Source organism: Hylaeus volcanicus, chromosome 4 (genome assembly GCF_026283585.1).
Source record: "Hylaeus volcanicus isolate JK05 chromosome 4, UHH_iyHylVolc1.0_haploid, whole genome shotgun sequence".
NCBI lineage: Eukaryota > Metazoa > Arthropoda > Insecta > Hymenoptera > Colletidae > Hylaeus > Hylaeus volcanicus.
This window is the reverse complement of record NC_071979.1, coordinates 13,091,892-13,111,026: the sequence shown is the minus strand read 5'-3', so window position 1 is coordinate 13,111,026 and position 19,135 is coordinate 13,091,892. Positions and strand designations below refer to the sequence as shown.

At 34.1% G+C, this 19,135-nt stretch overlaps 1 protein-coding gene across 2 annotated transcripts in view; it reads left to right on the top strand.

Annotated features, from left to right (window-relative positions):
- Positions 1-19,135, top strand: part of LOC128875842 (forkhead box protein O) — a 328,836-nt gene that overhangs the window by 210,849 nt on the left and 98,852 nt on the right. For both annotated transcript variants that reach the window (XR_008456895.1, XM_054121773.1), the window contains exons 2-5: positions 8,391-8,515; positions 11,232-11,426; positions 15,939-16,051; positions 16,598-16,827. Coding sequence is in view for 1 of the 2 variants with exons in the window: in XM_054121773.1 (XP_053977748.1) it covers positions 8,391-8,515; positions 11,232-11,426; positions 15,939-16,051; positions 16,598-16,827 (663 nt within the window). In the remaining variant the exon portion in view is untranslated. The remainder of the gene's footprint in view (positions 1-8,390; positions 8,516-11,231; positions 11,427-15,938; positions 16,052-16,597; positions 16,828-19,135) is intronic.

The window sequence follows — 19,135 nt, the reverse complement described above, 5'->3', positions numbered from 1 at the left end:
ATAAAAGCTTCGTGGTTGATTAATGCGATGCTAATTTAATATCAAACGTTCTGTAATAATACTTCCGTTGCAGGGCAATTAAAACAATACCTAGTCGATACCTTCAATTTAAACTTTTGGTGTGAAACTGTCGGAATTTACTAATTGATTACAATGAAAACTGCGAGATCGGAATATATATAATTTAGGGAAGCCAAGAATAATTGTGTTCCCTACAAAAGCAGATATATTACTTCTAACTCCGATCATCGTTGTTGTTAAAACTCTATAAATATTCAATAAAAACGTGTACAGTGCAATACGAAGGTATACTATATGTTTAAAAATGAGTCAGAAATATAGAATAAAATTTCGTCGTGAATGAGACTTCGTTTGCGAGAAAATTAATGTTAAATATACATGTGTCCCCGCGCGTGTTTGGATCTCTCTATCAATTTTTATAATGGTATTTCATACAAATTGATTATTAAAACTTTTGCCCGTGCAAGATTGTACGAAGTTTATTTTGGATCTTTGCAAACTACAATTACAACCTAGCTTGGTAATTTACATTTGGTGTATAAGCATTTAGAATTGGAAAAGATTATTATTCCGTCGTCAGATGTATCGAAAATAGAAAAAAACTTGGTCTCCACAGCGAGGAAGTAATTTTATTAATATTTACAAGGGCTACATTTTAAGTTGATCCAAAAAAGACCAAAATCCAGTTAGTCGAAGTGACGTAGTTCTAAATATTAACGAAGTTACTTCCGTTCATTTCTCTGAAAACCAAGTTTTCTTCTTCAAATTTCAAATATCAAATTCAATAGGAAGTCCCAGTTAGCTATTTTCTGTTAAATAATGAACGAAAACAAGGAACGAATTTTCTACACCTGTATTACGTTCATTACTGAGAGTACTTTATTTCGTTCTTTTTGATACTTTATTGGTTAAGATACGAATAAATAATATACAAGCTGATCCCTATCTAGGGTGGTTGTAGAACCGAATTTATTCACTTCTATAAAATATTCTTCTCCATACTATAATATATGAAATGTTCAAATTTAGAATTTTCGAAAACTATAAAACAATACAGTAATACATAAATAATAACACTCAATAAGTAATGCATACTTATACTCAGGACGATATTTGCTGGAAATTCTAATAGACGTAGAGATGTGAATTTAAAAAAAATATCAGCTTATAGAAAATGATATGACGGAACTTCTTTTTTATGTTTACAGTTTATTCATATGATGTTTAGTTTCCAAAATAAAAATTAAAAACTTAAAAGACCTTTTTCCTAAGATCTCGTAATGGTATGATCCTGCTGCTATTGTCCTAAAGAAAAAAAACAACAGTAGAACAATCTAATTTAAGAAAAAAAATATCTCCTTATAGAGAATGACAAAACGAAACGTTTTTGGATTTACAATTCATTCATACGACGTTTAGTTTCAGAGATAAAAATTGAAAACTTAGAAGACCTTTTTCCTGGAATTCAGTTTTTCCAACAATCTTTTAACTTTTCAATTTTTATTTTCGAAACTAAGCATCCTATAAATAAACTGTAAATATATAAGAAGTTTCGTCTCATCATCCCCTATAAGCAGATAATTTTTAAAAATTGATTTAACGAATACAAACTCTTCTCTGAGTTACCATTTCTGGAGGCCGTATATATACGCCGTTCGCGTTAAAAGGGTTAACCTGTAACAAAATATGTTTAGCGATATAGTTTTGTACGATATTTTGAGGAATAAAATTGTTTAATTTGAATATCTTACTATTAGTATTCATCTAGCTTTTATGGCTGTTTTTCTTTTAGGAAACACAAAGAAAATTTAAAGGCAACTCATCGTATATATTTTCAACAAAGAATTTTTAAAAATACTTCACTTTTTGTGACTGTTAGAGTAAAAAATGATTGCGAAAATCAAAGCAGTGAGAAATGGTCTAGGGCAGGGCTTCTTAAATTGTGGGTCGCGACTCCAAATGGGTTCGCTTAGCGAAATCTTGGGGTCGCGAGAGTTTAATGCAAAATATTTAATGTTCTCTTTTATTTATGTTATTACAAAAGTACAGTTTTGATGAAAAATAGGGTATGTAATTTTTCTATCTATAATAAATATAATTTTACAACTTTTTGTGCTATTTTTAATTTCATGTTTTTGTATGTTTTTAAACAAATTCTAAAACTATATTTTTTCATGTGTATATATATCGTTACCCAGTCAATAAATCAACACAAAATATTTACATGTCTTTATTTTATATTCTTGGGGTTGCGAAAAAAATCGCAATCAGAAATGGGGTCTTGAATGAAAAAAGTTTAAGAAGCCCTGGTCCAGGGAAATAAATCGCCGGCCGTAACATTAATACCATTGGTCCAGCGTCATTCGTGGACACTTAATTCTGCGACTACTTTCATGGGTGACCATTAATTCAGCCGCGATTACGCTGCCGCGAGTACTTAGAGGAACCGTCTTCGCACTTTCGTCCAAGGAACGACGGACTTTTGAGTTCCCTTATCGTGCTGCCCTGCGGAAGATAGTGGACGTTCCACGGCAGGACAGCTGGGACAAGTATATGCTCCATAAATTGCGCGTTATACAGTCCATTCGGGAGCGAGATAACCACCTCCGCCTCCATGGCTCGTCCCGCCATCTTCATCGCGTTCTTTTCGCTGGCATGCGAGGCGAGGGGCTGTTTCAACGAACTTTATACGGTTTTTGACGAAAGTGCCAGAGTTTATCGGCGGTCACGAGCATCGACTGCCGCCGCCAGAATCAACGAGCCACTCCGATGGAACTCGTTTCTCAATGGCCCTGTGTCCTCTAGCTGGATCGTTCCTGCTTCGAATAGTTCCCCCGATATGCAAGAAAAGCGTCCACCGTGAAATTACGTCATCGACTCGGTCTGGGTGTCAGTGGCTCCGCGACTTTGGGAAAAAATCGTGCTTTCAGGGACCGAAAGTCTCCCTCTTATCGCTCTTCAGAGCTTTTCAACTTTTTCTCAAACTAGGGACACGTATCCGGCGCACTCAAAACAATCACTATATTTATCGCGTTTCGAATCTAACTCATGGGCAGCTTTAGAACTTGCAAATACGACGGTTAATCATCATTCGGGTGTTTACAGTGTCTAAACTGTTGTGTATGTGTAAGCTTAGGTTGAACAGTGTCGTTGGCACTACTCGCACTTTGTGTGAATAGTTCGGATGCAGTCGGTAATTATATAACAGCAATTTTACTTTTTGCTCGAGAATGCTGGAAACTCGTTATCCTTTGAATAATTAACTACTAAAGTTCTGAATTTGCAATTCTTAGAAAAGTCGAAGTAGTTATTCTTGAAGCTAGTATTATTAAATTCAATATTTAATCGTATTCGCACGTGTTTGTAATCGTTGATTACAAATCCATTTTATCAATTTTATTATTGTTATATTAAGCAGCTGCTTATCATCTTGCTAGTGTTGTCTGTGATTTCTTAAACAAAAACCAACTTTTGAATTTACTGTTACATATTTGAAAACATACCTATTATTCGACATTTCAGTTTTTTATTAAATTCCTAAAAATATAACATTTGAATTTTCAGAGCTGTACATAACGAACAATTCGATCAATGAGTCTTGCTCGAACTATTAATTATTTGAACATCTAACAAAGTTAGAATGTATGCAAACTTTTATATTTTCAAAGTCCCCAGTTTTTCTTGAAATATCTTCGATACAACAGATACCGTCAATGTTAAAAGCTTGGCATCGAACCAACTAATGAAATTTAATTAAATCTCAGTGTGTTAATGTTTCTCCATTTCAGTAAACGAAATAACATCTATCGACCATCGTGTCCAGAGCGATTTTAATTGTTTCGCTTCTCGTTCACTGCACTGATCAAAGTAAAAGTTTGCTTCGATAACACGTATCCTTGTATATCTTTCGTTCGTTGCTGTGTGCGTTTATCCAATTTTCCATTTTCATCCTTTTTCCTCGAAATCGTTTTACGTTCAGTATTGTTAAATATTATTCTATGGAAAAAGCGAGCATTAAAAACGAATACTGCAAATAAACAATTGATACGTACAATTTTAAGAAGATTTAATTATTCAAAATGGAACTTCAGGCATTTTTGTTTTACTTTGACAACCGTTAAAATCTCGATTTACGACAGATTTTTTAATGTTACTTAAAAATACATGTTTAGTTCGCTGTATTTTTTCAAACATTTAGTCGATACATACAATGCAAACGTTTGTAGTAAAACCTGTTGGATCATCATGTTAATTATACCTAAGCTGCAATCCTTATTTTCTTACAAAAAAACAATATCTTAAACACCCTTGTGAAAAACCTTTTCTTAATATACAATTGTGTCATATGAAGAACATACATACAATTAATAAAATGATCTTGAGAACGTGTATCGATAAATTGTTTCTCAGTAATCATAAGAACGTTCGTTTAAATGTTTGCTGATACTCTTCTCGTCGCGCGGTATCGAAACACGAACGACAAGGGTCCATTTAAAAATCAGAATAGCGGCGCCAAAAATGTCTTCACCTTCGAAGTGCACCATCGATAAACGCGGGGAAATGATAGGGCTGTAAAGTCCTTCTGTATAGCTCACGACTGAATGACTCGAATAGCTGGATCGCCATCGTGAACCCTATGAGTCTGTCACGAAGTAAAAGGTAAAAAGAATCGGCGATGCGAATCGATCGTAAAAGCTTCCTCATCGGTACTCGCGACAGCGCCTTACCGATAAATACTTTAGTTATCTGATGACGGCTGTCAGTTGGATGTACATCGGTGGAGGAGTCGGTCAAGTTTTGCGGACAATATACCTGTATGTGCTGTGAACGCTTCAACTGTTCTGGTATAATCAAAATAATGAGTTGTACGCCTTACAAACATTCATATATTTGCCTATGTTTAACACGTTAGCTACCAGTATCTGACAAGATAATCTTGCGTACAGACCGAAGTGTTTCTTGTTACAATATTACTCCAATTGATAGGATTTCTTCTATGATATACATATTTATAAAATTCCAAGTAAGCAAAGAATTATACAATCGTAACTTTAGAATTCATACAATCCTAAAGATGTTTGAGAGAGGTAATTGGTTATGAAGATGAATGAAAACATTAAAAAAAAGAAAAGATATGTTAGTTGCAATTAAAATTAATAATTGTTCACGAGTATTGTATGAAAATTCATCCATTATATATGTATACATTCATCTATTGCATATTATATTAATTGACACTTATCAACACCAGTAGGATTAACTTTCAATGTCTATTATATATGGATTTTAAAAAATAGATTAAAGATCTTGTTATTTACAGATTTTATGTGTTGTAGGATAAAAGAGATTCGATTTAGTACAGAATTGAAAAAAAAAAGAAACCATTAATCCCAAACGGTATTGTCAGCAATTGGTCAAATTAAGCACCACGCTTAAAGATAAAAGGCCTGCGCTCGTTAACAGAAGAGAGATTGCTGTACACCGTGACAACATTTGGGTTGGGTAGTAATTAACGATTAGCTATGATCTCCTGACTTAGAGCTATCAGATTATCACGTGTGTCGTCCGTTGCGATATTTATTGCATGATAACAAATAATGATATTTTAAGGATATTGTCTGTTCTGAAATTAACTGGCTTAAATTATCCGCGCTATTGCATCCTAACAGTAAGAAATAACACAAGAGAAAACGACTTTAACGCTGTTGAAGACTAGAGTTGGCTTTAAATAGCCTCTCCTCCCCATTAATCGTAAAGGGTTTCTCAAAAGGGACTTTACAATTTTGTTCTTTAATAAAATACAAGCATGTTATTTGGTCGCATAGTTTAGGAGATAATGAAAAATCAAAATAATTCACAGAGAAATGAATTTGTTGAAGTTTGGAAAATACATATTTATTAAATTAAATAAAATTATTTACAATTTTATATTTGAATTTATACTTATGTGAATGTTAATAATTTATTGTAATCAAAATATTTATGTAATTTTTTTGTTTCAGTATGAATAAAAGTAAATTTAATTATATGTAGTGATTATTGTATTGTAAAAGAATATTTAAATAATAAAAAATACGGATTAAATTTTATACCTTTTGTATATTTCAGGGTTTATTTAAATTTAATTATAGGGGATTCATCACACGACCAAGTTCGTCATTAACATTTACGTTTAAAAATCTATCTCTAGATTGCACTCAGTTAAATACGTTCATCTGTTACGAAGTAATTATTGCACTTACGTGAATAAGAATAATATTCCGGTGCAGTGAAACTGCGAGGCGCAGCTACTATTATAATAAAACTAAGTTTATGAGTGTGCATTTACTAAATGTACGCAGGCCGATGGCAACAACTAATATCTACGAAAATATGAACTTATTAACGCGCCTTTCGGAAAACCCTTGATAAAGATCGAAGGGTGCTGGAACACTTTTGAACGGCAGTGTATATTTCAGGGAAATCTGTCCGCGACGCTTTTACTGCAACTGTATAATTTCAATTCCGTTTAAATTTACGAGGACCGAACGCAACTACATATATCCCCCGGCGCGGGCATCTCGCCCCTATCGATATTTCGATTCCAGTTTCTTTTACTATCTTACGTTTGCGCGTAACACGAGCGGCTGAAATCTACACGGGCGATTGCATTGTCAGAGTCGTTTTATACCATGTACAAAATCGATTCGAAGAGTGAGTCATGAGGGCTACGTTTTATTGTGCTCCGTAGACAGAGACGTTTCTCCGGGGCTTGTTCATTAGGCAAATTGAATCGACTACGGCGCTGGTCCTTCCTCCCAAAAATTTCGGAAAGCTTCTACCCTAATATGAAAGTATCGTCGAGAAGCGATAACAATTTCCTTTCGTCTTCGTCCCGGAGCACTAGCTTCCCTTATGCAGAGGAAGGGGGGCTTTTACGTAAAGAGCGCACGATACAGCGGCAAATAAAAATTACTTTTTCAAAATTGATGCTTTGTACCGTTCCTCGCGACGCGATATGACGACCATTTTCGGGAACTTTTCAAAATTACAAGAATCTGCTTCCACTACTATCGTTCTGTAAGGACTGTAAGCAAAGTGTACCTTTTATTCGACGAACCATGTCGACGTTCGCGATTCGTTAGCGAAATTGCGAGTACTCCAAGCAAATTTGAAACGCTATTTGCGAACGTTTCAGCAAACTCTAAATCGCAGTTTACGACATGATCCGTTTAGAAATTTTGTTGTTCCATTTTCTTGCCATTCGTATGATTAGCGACATTGTCGGTATTTTTGATGAATTATTCATTTTATATTTGTGAAAATGGTATCCTAACCACTAATTCTTCGCCATCTGGACCATCAGCAAGAGCAGAAATAGTTACAGTAGCTATAAACAAATTGTGTAATGACAACAAAGGAGAACGGAATGAAGATTTTCGAGAACGTTTGTTTCGATTTGCAGATTGTTGTGGTTGGTTAGAAATATAAAGGGTAGGGGAAATAATTACCTCTGAATTTCTACAATATATATTAAATCTGTTCAATTTAAAAGCAGATGGTGTATAAGAAAAATGACGATGTTTTATGGAAATATTATCGATATATAATTTTGACCTTATACTATAGACAGGGTGTCCCAAAAATGTTGGAGGTCCTTGAAAGGGATAGTTCAGGGAGAGATTTGAAACAACTTTGTCCTTAGCGAAAATGTGAACCACCTTTTCAAAGTCTTCCAACATTTTTAGGACACCCTGTATAACCCAACGCAGACCTAACTTACTTAGATATTATATAAAATAAAAATGGTATGCCGTAAATATTCTTAGCAACAATGTTTTTTAAACAATCAATAAATAGGATCAGTTTGTCACAACATAGTATTAAATAAACTGCATGTAAGCCCCTGATCTTTGTCGCGTTTATTACTCTGTTTTAATAAGCAACGATACCTGTGAAAAATTTAAATTAAAACGTACATATGTATGTATTCAATTTAAGTAAGCATATCCAGTACACGAATACAATTCTTTTTTAAAAAAGAGTTGCTAAGTACTTTTAATAATATATCCTTAACTGTAAGCATGCCTATATTTAAATATATTTAGATATACTGAAAAGGATCAATAATAAAATTAATAAAATTAAACAAAGTTAGCAGAAGGCTTTTAAAATTCAGGATGACTCTTCGGAGTTAAGTGCTTAGCTTTTTCTGCATGGTGGAATATTTTTTACTCATATGTTATTAGCAAATTAAAAAAATTATAATTAAAAAAATGTTATTTGAAGCCGAATGTGTAATGGAATTTCAGTTCGGTACAGCTTAAGTATTATTTTTCTTTTGAATCGTGTGTCTCAAAGAATTAAGAACGCATTCTTTCTGTTCACAGAACTCCATAAGACACAACTTATCGTTGCACAGTCGATTCATGAGGGTCCAGAATGAAGGTACCGGAAAGAGCTCCTGGTGGATGATAAATAACGACGCCAAGCCTGGTAAATCGTCACGTCGAAGGTAAGTTGGCCTACAGCGTACACTGTCTCCCGAATAACTGACCTCATTAATTTCTCTTCTCGCTGAATTTGATGTAGTCATACTCGTTCTCATCTTTGATTCGAAGACTCTGCAGTCTCTACCTATATATCAGCAATTATTCCAAATATGTAGACGAATTTAACACGTTGACGCCGGCTTGCATCACCGGTGGGTCATGCTTGTCTGTTCCGCAGAGCGGCGTGCATCACCGGTGGGTCATACATCGTACTGAAAACCTTGCAACTTGATGCCGCGCCGCGCGCCGCCCCACCAAGCGAATTGTGAAATCGAGCGCCGCCTCACGGCGCAGACACTGAAAACGTCAACGAAAAACGTCAACGTGTTAAAACGAAATCTATTAAGCCTTAAATGAGTTTATAATCTTTAAAATTATATAACGGTGAATGAGGCGATCTGAAATATACAGGGTGAGGCATTTAAAACAGGCCACCTGAACGATTCGCTTATTTTTAGTGATAGAAGAAAAAGTATCGAACAAGAGTTGTTTGATTTCGAGGGGCACGTGACGTGGTGCCAATAACTTTTTTATTGGTGGAAGCGATGACAAGATATAAAGATCGACTCTGGTCTTTTTTTTTAAATAGAATGATATAATTCCTTATACACATTCTGATAGAACATTTCAAGACGAATATAATGACGTATAGTTGAAGGTCATTCAAGGTTACACAGGCTGACTATAATAGAAAATAAATTGTTTCAAGGCACTCTTCAAAGTATTTCATTAATGTTCTTATTTTCGTACTTACTGTTACAGCAAATGTTCAAAATGATGACTTTGAACTTGGATGCATTTTTCTAAAACGTCTTAATGTAGAAAACACTGCACGATAAACTTCATTTGAATCAATTGCAATTCAAGCTCTTCTTATTCCCTCGTTCTTATCTATCTCTGGTTGTTGGTATTTCGCTGTATAGTTGCTATTTTAATTTTTCCTATAAATAAAAATCCATGGTTGTTAAATCAGGAGAACGTACTGACCATTTAATATTTCGAGCAGATTGAGCAGGGCATCCATCTTGTTGGTATCATATTAATTGCCCTACGTTCAATGAATGATCTTTCTGTTAAAATCTGTGCATACTTGCGACTATTTAACGCTCCATCAATAAAATGAGGACCATTTATTTTCCATTACAGTTAGCCTGTGTAACCTTGAATGACCTTCAACTATACGTCATTGTATTCGTCTTGAAATGTTCTATCAGAATGTGTATAAGGAATTATATCATTCTATTTAAAAAAAAACCAGAGTCCACCTTCATATCTTCTCTACGCATCCACCGATAAAAAAGTTATTGGCACCACATTACGTGCCCCTTAAAATCAAACAACTCTTGCTTGACACTTTTTTTCCTATCACTAAAAGTAAACGAATTATTCAGGTGGCCTGTTTTAAATGCCTCACTCTGTATATCGTCACTCAGTGGTGACCGGCGCACAGTGGTAAAAACGGCCTATTTACGTGGACATTCGGTATAAATTTCATATCAACTGATCGAGGAATGGACTTAGCACTGTCGTTAACGATGTTTGACAAGATAAAAACTGCATTGAGGATTAAATTTTATCAACTGACACTTGATTAAACATACCACTGTTTACAACCATCAGATAATTACCTCGTTCAGATCACATTTAGTGCCAGCACTCTAAGTCTGTTTGATTTTTTTTTCATCTTCATATAATTATTAAAGGTAAGTACAACGTAATATATACCAGTTAACAGATTTTCAGAGGTCTGAAATATTTTGGTAGAGATAAGACAAGTTAAAATCTAAATTTTCAAGAAACTTAACTTTTGAAATGCTGTAACTTTTTCGCATCAACTTGCATCACCCTGCGGGTGACATAGCTTTGAAGTGTAACATCTACAGAGTACGCATAAAAAGGAATTACACCCATCCTGACCCATAGTGCTTATACGATCACCTCTCTTAATAGGGCCGGTCCACTGTGAAGAAATTAAATTTAGATACTGGTCATTAATCAGTATTCTAAAATATGGGTTTGTCTAAAAATCTTTTATACCTGAAACAGTATAATATTCCCCGAAACAAAAGACAGTCGCTTTGTTCACTTGTTAAATTTCAGCCACTTGTCGCGCAATTCTAACAATTAAAAATTAACATTTGCTCTCAGTCGAGTCGCAGACGAAGTCGAACATCATTGAGATCTAGTTTGTAAAACTCCTATTTCCAATTATTTAGAACCAGGTATTTGAATTTTCAATATTACTTAAATCTGATATCAGATTTCCTCCACATAAAAAAAAAAAAATTGCTATAAACAGTGGTATGTTTGATCAATTGTCAGTCGACAAAATTTAATCCTCAATTCAGTGTTTATCTTGTCAAGCATCCTTAATGACAGTGCTAAGTCCATTCTTTCGTCAGTCGACATGAAATTTGTACCGAATGTCCACCTAGATTGGCCGCTTTTACCACTGTGCGGCGTGGCGTCGTTTATCATGGTAACGAATCCATCTAAGCATAGTTGCACGACATGCCTGCGATTAGTAATCCCTAGTTGAAATAAAAATATTCTATTTCTGGAAACAAAAAGTCGCTACTCTCTCCGGGTAACCGATCGTGAGCAGCTAATCGAGAGACAGTGTGTTGTTGTCGCGGTGCAAGCTGCGACCAATTCTGTATCTCATTGTCCATTTCACAGGGCAATGACCATGGAGCCCAGTAAATCGGACAAACGACGCGGCCGCGTGCGAAAGAAGCTCGAAGCGATAAGAGACGGTGGGCTGCAAAATGACGCAATACCCAGTCCAAGTAACAGCGTCAGCGAGGGACTGGATCTTTTCCCGGACAGCCCTCTCCAACCCGGAAGTGGATTCCAACTTTCCCCGGACTTTCGGTATGTCTCCGCTTTGACGTGCTGCTTGTTGATCGAGCTGGATCTCTAATAAGACATTTGAGGCTTTTACGACCCGGTTCTTCGTGGTTGATACCAACCGAGGATACCAGGTGTAAGTCCTTTTGATAAGATATTCCATAGTTTCGCCAACATTCCAGATTACTTCTTCAGGGATAAAACGACACACTGATATTGGTATGCATGGTGTAGTGTGTATCCTTTTAAGGTACCAGTGTTTATGTCACTTTCAATGACTACCAATCACGGATCACTAGTCTCTAATAGAAGTTGGTTTGACTTTTAGCTGAGAAATAAACAAACTGGGAGAAACGCATTCAAAATAGGGTTTAAATTATTTCTTATGTCTCTATCTATATCTATACTAATATTATAAAGAGGTAAAGTTTGTTTGTTTGTATGTATGGGGTAATCTCCGGAACTACTGAATCGATTTTAAAAATTTAGCCGGTAATAGAAAGCTACACTATCCCTGAGTGCTATAGGCTATGTTTTATTTTGATAAAAATATGTTTTCAACTTGAAATCTAAACATTTGTAATTCAAGTCGGATGAAAAGCGTTACTTTGCTACTTTATCGGCGTGCGCTGACCAAATGATTGGATATACGTGAAAATAATGTAATACAATACAAAGATATTGGTTACCAATAGATCTAAAAAAAAAGTCAGCGATACGATGTACCTAGCTGTAGATTAAAAATGTTAAATACGAATTGTAAATTATAAGATAAACTTTAAGGCTACTGATCAGGTATAATATATTGATCTTTATAAAAAAGAATCATTTTATCATCTGGGAAATTTCATGATAATGGAAAAAAATATACATGTCGAATTAAGTAACTTCCTCCTTTTCGAAGTCGGTTAAAAAACGAATATAATTCACGGAGAAATGAATTATAGATCATTCATCACACAACCGATTTCGTCATTAACATTTACATTATAAATCGATCTCTACCCTACGCCCAGTTAAATGCGGTCATCTATGACGAAGTACCTACCTATTACATACTTACATAAACACTGCAGAAATTATTGCACCTACGTGAATAAGAATAGTATTAGAGCATTGCTTGCTTGAAAGGATTTTCAGTACAAGACGCATGTCAATATCAGAGTGACATTCGACTCCTGAAGAAGCTAGCTGTAGTATTGACAAAATGATGGTATATTTTATCCAAAAGATACGGTTTACACTCGAAAGTCTCAGTTAATATAAAATATGAATGTTTAATATTCTCATTCTAGCGTTTGCTATCAGACGTCGTTGAAAAATTATTATCTACTTTTTTAAAATCTTAATTTTTTTTTATTTTTAAAGACAAAAACGCGACTGAATATGCTGATTGTCATTGCAGACGTTATTCCTAGCCAAGAGGTTGACAATTTAACCGAACCCGTCACAAGGTTTTCAAGGGTTAAATTCTATTTTGCTTGCTATGACGCATCTTGTTGTTTATCATTAATTGGTACAATTTGTTTCAGTGTAACGTTATCTTTGCCACACACAAGCTGACACATGAATTTGATACAAACAATCTTGACCCTAGAAATCCATGGCAGATATGTTTCATAGGGATGATCTGACATAATGTCGTGCTCGTTTGTTTGTGTTTCAATTATTTTTATGCGTAGGCAGCAATCATATATCAACTCATTTAATAAATATTGCACGTACCATTGGAATTCATCAGATGCTTTATGGTAGACAGTGTTTGATAGAATTTAATTAAACCGATGATTCGGCGTTGTAATGACAGTTTACACTTACCGTATAGTTAATCGTTTAAAAGCTGTAATGAGTACAGTGAGTAATTGAAGACTAAATCGTGGAATTTGTAGGAATATGCACTTTTAAATAACCGATTCACAATTTAATTATTAATACGAATCGAATTTCGATTAGAAATCACCAAATTAACGATCAACAATTAATTTTATTAAACGTTCAAGTTAATCAACATTATGTACAATCATTAACTTCTTAATTAATCATTGCAGTTAGATTTAGAATTTTTATAATATTCGATTAAAATTATATTTTTATTACAATTACTTATAGAAAATAATTGATTCTTTGATTCACACGTTATTTTCTCGAATTGTTTTTATACTTCCTACATATCCACTGCATTTACGATTAAATAACGATTTACTATTGCGTTCGTGTTTGTACTTACATTCCAGTTATTTCCAATGTCACCTCAAAGAAAAACAGTTTTCAAATACTGATGCGACAATTATTTCGGTATTTCTCCTGCAGTTCAATCATTCGTTTCATTTGATTTAGTTAAAAAAAATTAACGTAATTATATTCAACACAATCAATTGATATATGTTATGCTTTGTTTATTATTTGCAAAATATTATTTCGAATTTTCTACATATCTACAGTGGGTGTAGAATTATGATATTTTTAGTAAATTTGATTATCTTGCATATATTCCATTTCTGACAGTGTCGGAGAACATATTTTAATAATAATTTATTAAATATCTCACCGATAATGATAAAAAGTAATTACAGCGGGTGTAGAAAGTATTCGTACACCGATCAATTTCCAAAAAAACTGTGTAAAATTGTAATTTATTAACTTATTTTTTGTAAACAATCGGAAATCTTTAGAATAGATAGATTACAAAAGACATAGCTATTTATGTAAGTTGTGAAATTAACAAGAAAAAAACAATTAATCGATAGAAATATTGAAGCAATAAGTATTCGCACAACTGTTTAATTTTTAAAACTTGTTTAAAAAAAGGAGAAATTTACATTAATTTATAAGTATATAATACTCCCTTCGTGGGATTTCCTTTTAATTTTATAATTATTGTAACTTTTCTAAGCATTGAATTGACTACATTATTAGTTATTCGATGTGGGATTTTCTTCCATTCCTCTATTAGAGCCTTTTTAAAAGTGCTTTACTGGAAATTTGATGTTTTCTAAGTCGTACGAAGCAATAAAGTAATGTATTTATGTTATAAACTCTACTATAAATGGTTCGTCACAAGAATCGTACAAATACTTATTGCTTCAACACTTACCCACTTTTCGCATTTTTTTGTTCATTTCACAAATTATATTAACTAGTAAATGTTGTTTGGACTATATCTATCTTAGAGACTTCCGAGAATATGTAAAATATCATTGATTATAAAAAAAGAAGTTAAGAAACTACAATTTCACACAAAAGTTTTTTAGGAAATTAATCGGTGTACGAATACATTCTACACCCACTGTATGTAGATGCGTGTCACCCTGGAACAGTGAAATATCATTATCCATCGGTATTCCATTTCAAGTTCAACGCGTAAATTTTCGCTTCTTACTATGTTTCATATATTCATCAAGGACTGAATGTATCGTAATACTATTTTCCTAGAACAACGTAGACCATCAGAGTGTCACGATGCTGTTCATTACTAATTAGGAAGATTTGAGGGTATCGGTTCAAGGAATCGTACAAGACTTGTCTTATCTATTATGATTTTTATAGTGAAAGTAAAACATCTCACTATTACGAGGTAAATATATAACTTTAATTAATAGATTATCATAAGGAATTCGAACAGTAAGTGTTACTGTTGTCTCAACGACATCAATTGGCCGTTCAAGATTATTAATAATGAAAGGTTATATTCACTGTAATCGTTTCGCTATCATTATACATTATTTTCTGTTTATTTCGCGATATCCCACGAACATAGATTTCTGTCTTCTGTCATGTAAAAGTTTTTTTAGACATTTGTCGTAGTCAAGAAATCAACTTCAAGCGACCAATTCGGTTTAACTCGACTAAACTGCAACATTTGCATCGTAATTGCACAAACTGATAAGACGATACATATTGGTGAGCTTATATCATTTGCTTTGTCATGATTTGTATCAATATCATGTGTCAAATTGAATGCGGCATTTTTTATGTTAATGCAATTTCACCTTGAAAACTCTAATGTAATTTTATGTGCTTCGGTACTCGAAACATTAAACTTAATATAAAATATTTGTAGCATAATAGATACTATACTACAATACATTGAGGGCGCCTCAAATTATACCAAATTTGAGCATTGATCGCATAAAGTATTACTCAAGTGATTATTAAAGTAACAAATCGTCTCATTTTCAAATAATTATGGAGTGCTTAAGATATAGGGAATAAGTTATTCTTTAACAAAATCTCTACATATGAGTAAATCAATTTTAAAAAGGAAGAGACAGATATATTTTCGTGCCTAGGATTTAAGATTGACTGCCATCTTATTTGAAACAATTAAATTAACATATAAACTTTTGATATCAATTAATAAGTGTTATATAAACGAATATTACTCTTTCTATATATCATTTATACAACAAAAGTCAGAAATTGATTCGATCGCGCGAAACACCATTTTTTCTCTTGAATTTCAAATAATATTTGCCCAGATTCGGTTAGTACTTCGCGTGCACATTTAAATTATATTTGACTTATTTTTCATTCGAGCCCCCGAGCTTCGAGTAACGATTCATCCTGCGGCCGATTAAGTCCAATCTCGGCGATTCCTGGAAAACCGGAATGGACACCAACATACACACCATACAGCCCAGAACAATTAGGTACGCACTAAGCTTTCATATTCGTTATTTTTCATAGCAAGGTTCGCCGATTATTCCCATAATACTTCGACGCATTTTTTCCGTTTTTTGAAAGATTAAGATACACAAGATGACATAAGACATATACAGGGTGTCCCAAAGTTATTGTAAGAACCGGAAATAGGGGGTAGCTGAAATGATTTTGAACCACAGTTTCCTTTGCAAAAATGTCGGATGGTGCTTCGTTTTTGAATTATTAACGCAAAACCATCGACCAATCACAGCGCCCGATTAGCGCACTGTAGCCAGCCAATCCTGGCTCGAGCCTATGCTCTCGCGACTGAGCGCGCGCTATTCGGGCGCTGTGATTGGTCGATGGTTTTTCGTTAATAATTCAAAAACGAAGCACCATCTGACATTTTTGCAATGGAAACTGTAGTTCAGAATCAGCTACCTCCAATTTTCTTACACTAATTCTTACATTAATTCTCGGATACCCTGTACAGTAAACTATTAAGTACTACAATGCCAATTGACATACATTTTGTTGAACGATTGCGTATACAGCCGGTAGCCTCGCAGAAACGATGAAACTGGACTCCTATCAAATGTACCAGACGTCACCCCCGAGCCATCAAACTCAGACAGGCCCGCCACCTTCTTATTACGAGACCCAGTATCAAAGGAGCAACAGCCTTACCATGGGATCGTCCTCCTTTGCTTTGCAACCGACACCTCAATCTGCAAATCAGCAAAGATGCCCGATTCATGGTCTGCAGCCATGCGCTTGTCAAATGGTGAGTGGACAAAGAGTGAAAAGGGTAAGTCGCGTATTACATTTCACCGTTCAAAGGGAACAAAGCGCACCGGTTTCTACCTGGACGTGGCCGTTGAAAGGGTGAAAGGCTAGATTATCCCGGTTTACCGGGTTTTTCGTCGATTGTTTCGGGAAACAGCATCATACGCCGCGAATTACGAGCCCGACAAAAGGCCGAAATGTAGATTTTCTTATTTTTCAGAACCCTTGCCCGACGTTTTCGGCCTGTTTGTCCGTACTAGTTTGTTTTTCGAATATTCAGATCGAGAGATTAGTCGAACTGCGTGCATGGTCTGAACAATTTTAAGGCTAATAATTCGAACAAAATTGTAATTTATTTTTTATATGTGCTTGCTTTTCCATTATTGCTCTAGCATCGTTATCTCATCTTGGTAGTGATTATTTTCTAGGTTTACACAATACCCACCTATTTAATTTAATCTGAATGGCAATAGTTAAAACTAGAATTTTCTTTTATTTGATCGACTATGAAACTCAATAATGATGAGAATTATATGGCGTTACGTAGGTTTATACATAATACAATTTATTTTATATCTGAGGGTTAATACAAAGTACTTGTTCTTGTTTGTACATTGTGTTTCAAATTTTTACAGTATCTTTTTTCATCGCATAGATTACACTCTTTTATGAATTTACATAATCGAGAAGTGAAAACTAAAAACAAAATTATAAAATCGAATAAATAAAAAAATATAAACAAATATTGTGAAAAAACAGTATGTAAGAAGAACCCTCTTAAACTGTCGTAATCTTTGTATAGAACATGATATTATTCGACAGATTGTATTCTAACTCTATCTCGTCTATAATGTTGACATTTATGATCGAGGCTGGACATTTTTCAGGCCACCCTCGTATTTAAAAAAAAAACAAGTATATTAAACTTCTCCATTGGTTTTAGATTAGTATAATTTTACTAAGGGGACGCGTTCCGTGCGAATGTGATTTAATTGCGTCGCAAAGTGGCTCCAGAGTGTCCTTAATTGGTCGAGCCTCCACTTTCTTTCCTGGGCAACATTCCATTCTAAATCCGGGGAAAGTTCATCAGATCAAGTGACAGATTAAATTGGAGTATTCCCTGTTCGTATATTCGAATGATCGCCTTTAAATAAAAAACTGATGATATTATCATTTTATTTCGGTGTATTTTGTTTCTAAATTCTAGCTCGTTGATTGATAGTCAAGCCTCGCCCATATCTTTGGTCGTTCATTCCGAACAAAAAAATGTCAGATACACTATAGGTCTATTCTCTAACAGTAAAACTGTAATTTTGACATATTTACCTTATCCTTACTTCTTTTTATTAAAATTCAAAAAACATTTTAGAAAGCAAAATGGTAAGGGACTGTGCGATTAAGTTACCCTTGCTAATTGTATATACGTAGTTTCCCCAGCTGTACTATACGAACACAATATAGGTATATTCTGCATCTGAAAAACGAGTTAATACTATTCAGTGAATCGAATTTTGCTTTCGCCATTGGGAACCATCTATCTCAGCTTTTCATAACATAATATGTTTATTTTGATAAGGAAACGAAACGAAACTTATAGTGTATATAACCTTTTTTATTCTGAATGACTAGGTGAATAAATTGACAACGTTTATCGGATATCGTAGACCTTGTATATAATTTTGATTAACCCATTCACTGCCAACTACGATGTCCCGTAGTTCAAATTGATTGCTATTACCCAAGTGAATGGGTTAATTGTTCGATATACGTCAAAGTTAGTATTAGCTGGTAAACTGAATTTCTATCATCTTTTTCGTCGTCAAAATTTATTTATTTCGAAGAGAAAATAACTTAATTCCTAACAGGGAACACTATACCATTTTTAAAAAAAAGTCGGTTTTTTGTTATTGTTACATTTATCGAAAAATACATATTTCAACAATGTAGTGTCAACATTTTAAGAAAGAAATCTTTATAATTGCTAGAATTACAATTTTCAATGTGGAGCAGTGTTGAGCGTTTGACTGAAGGCTACTGAAACTTTAACTGTGTTTATCTCTAAACGACACTTTTCATCTGGATGACAGCTTTTTGAGAAAACTCTGAGTCCAGTCGATATGATCTAACTCACTTTCTCTTCAGAAAACTAGTCGCTATGATCTGACGTAGTCGTTTTTTTTTTTAAATCCTTTATTTACTGAGTTTCCTAAGAGTTTTCAAAATCTAGTTTTGTAGAGTTGTCTCTAACAAGCGTCAAAAAAAGCTCGTACTGACATCCAACAATTAAAAAACGAACTTGATAGAAG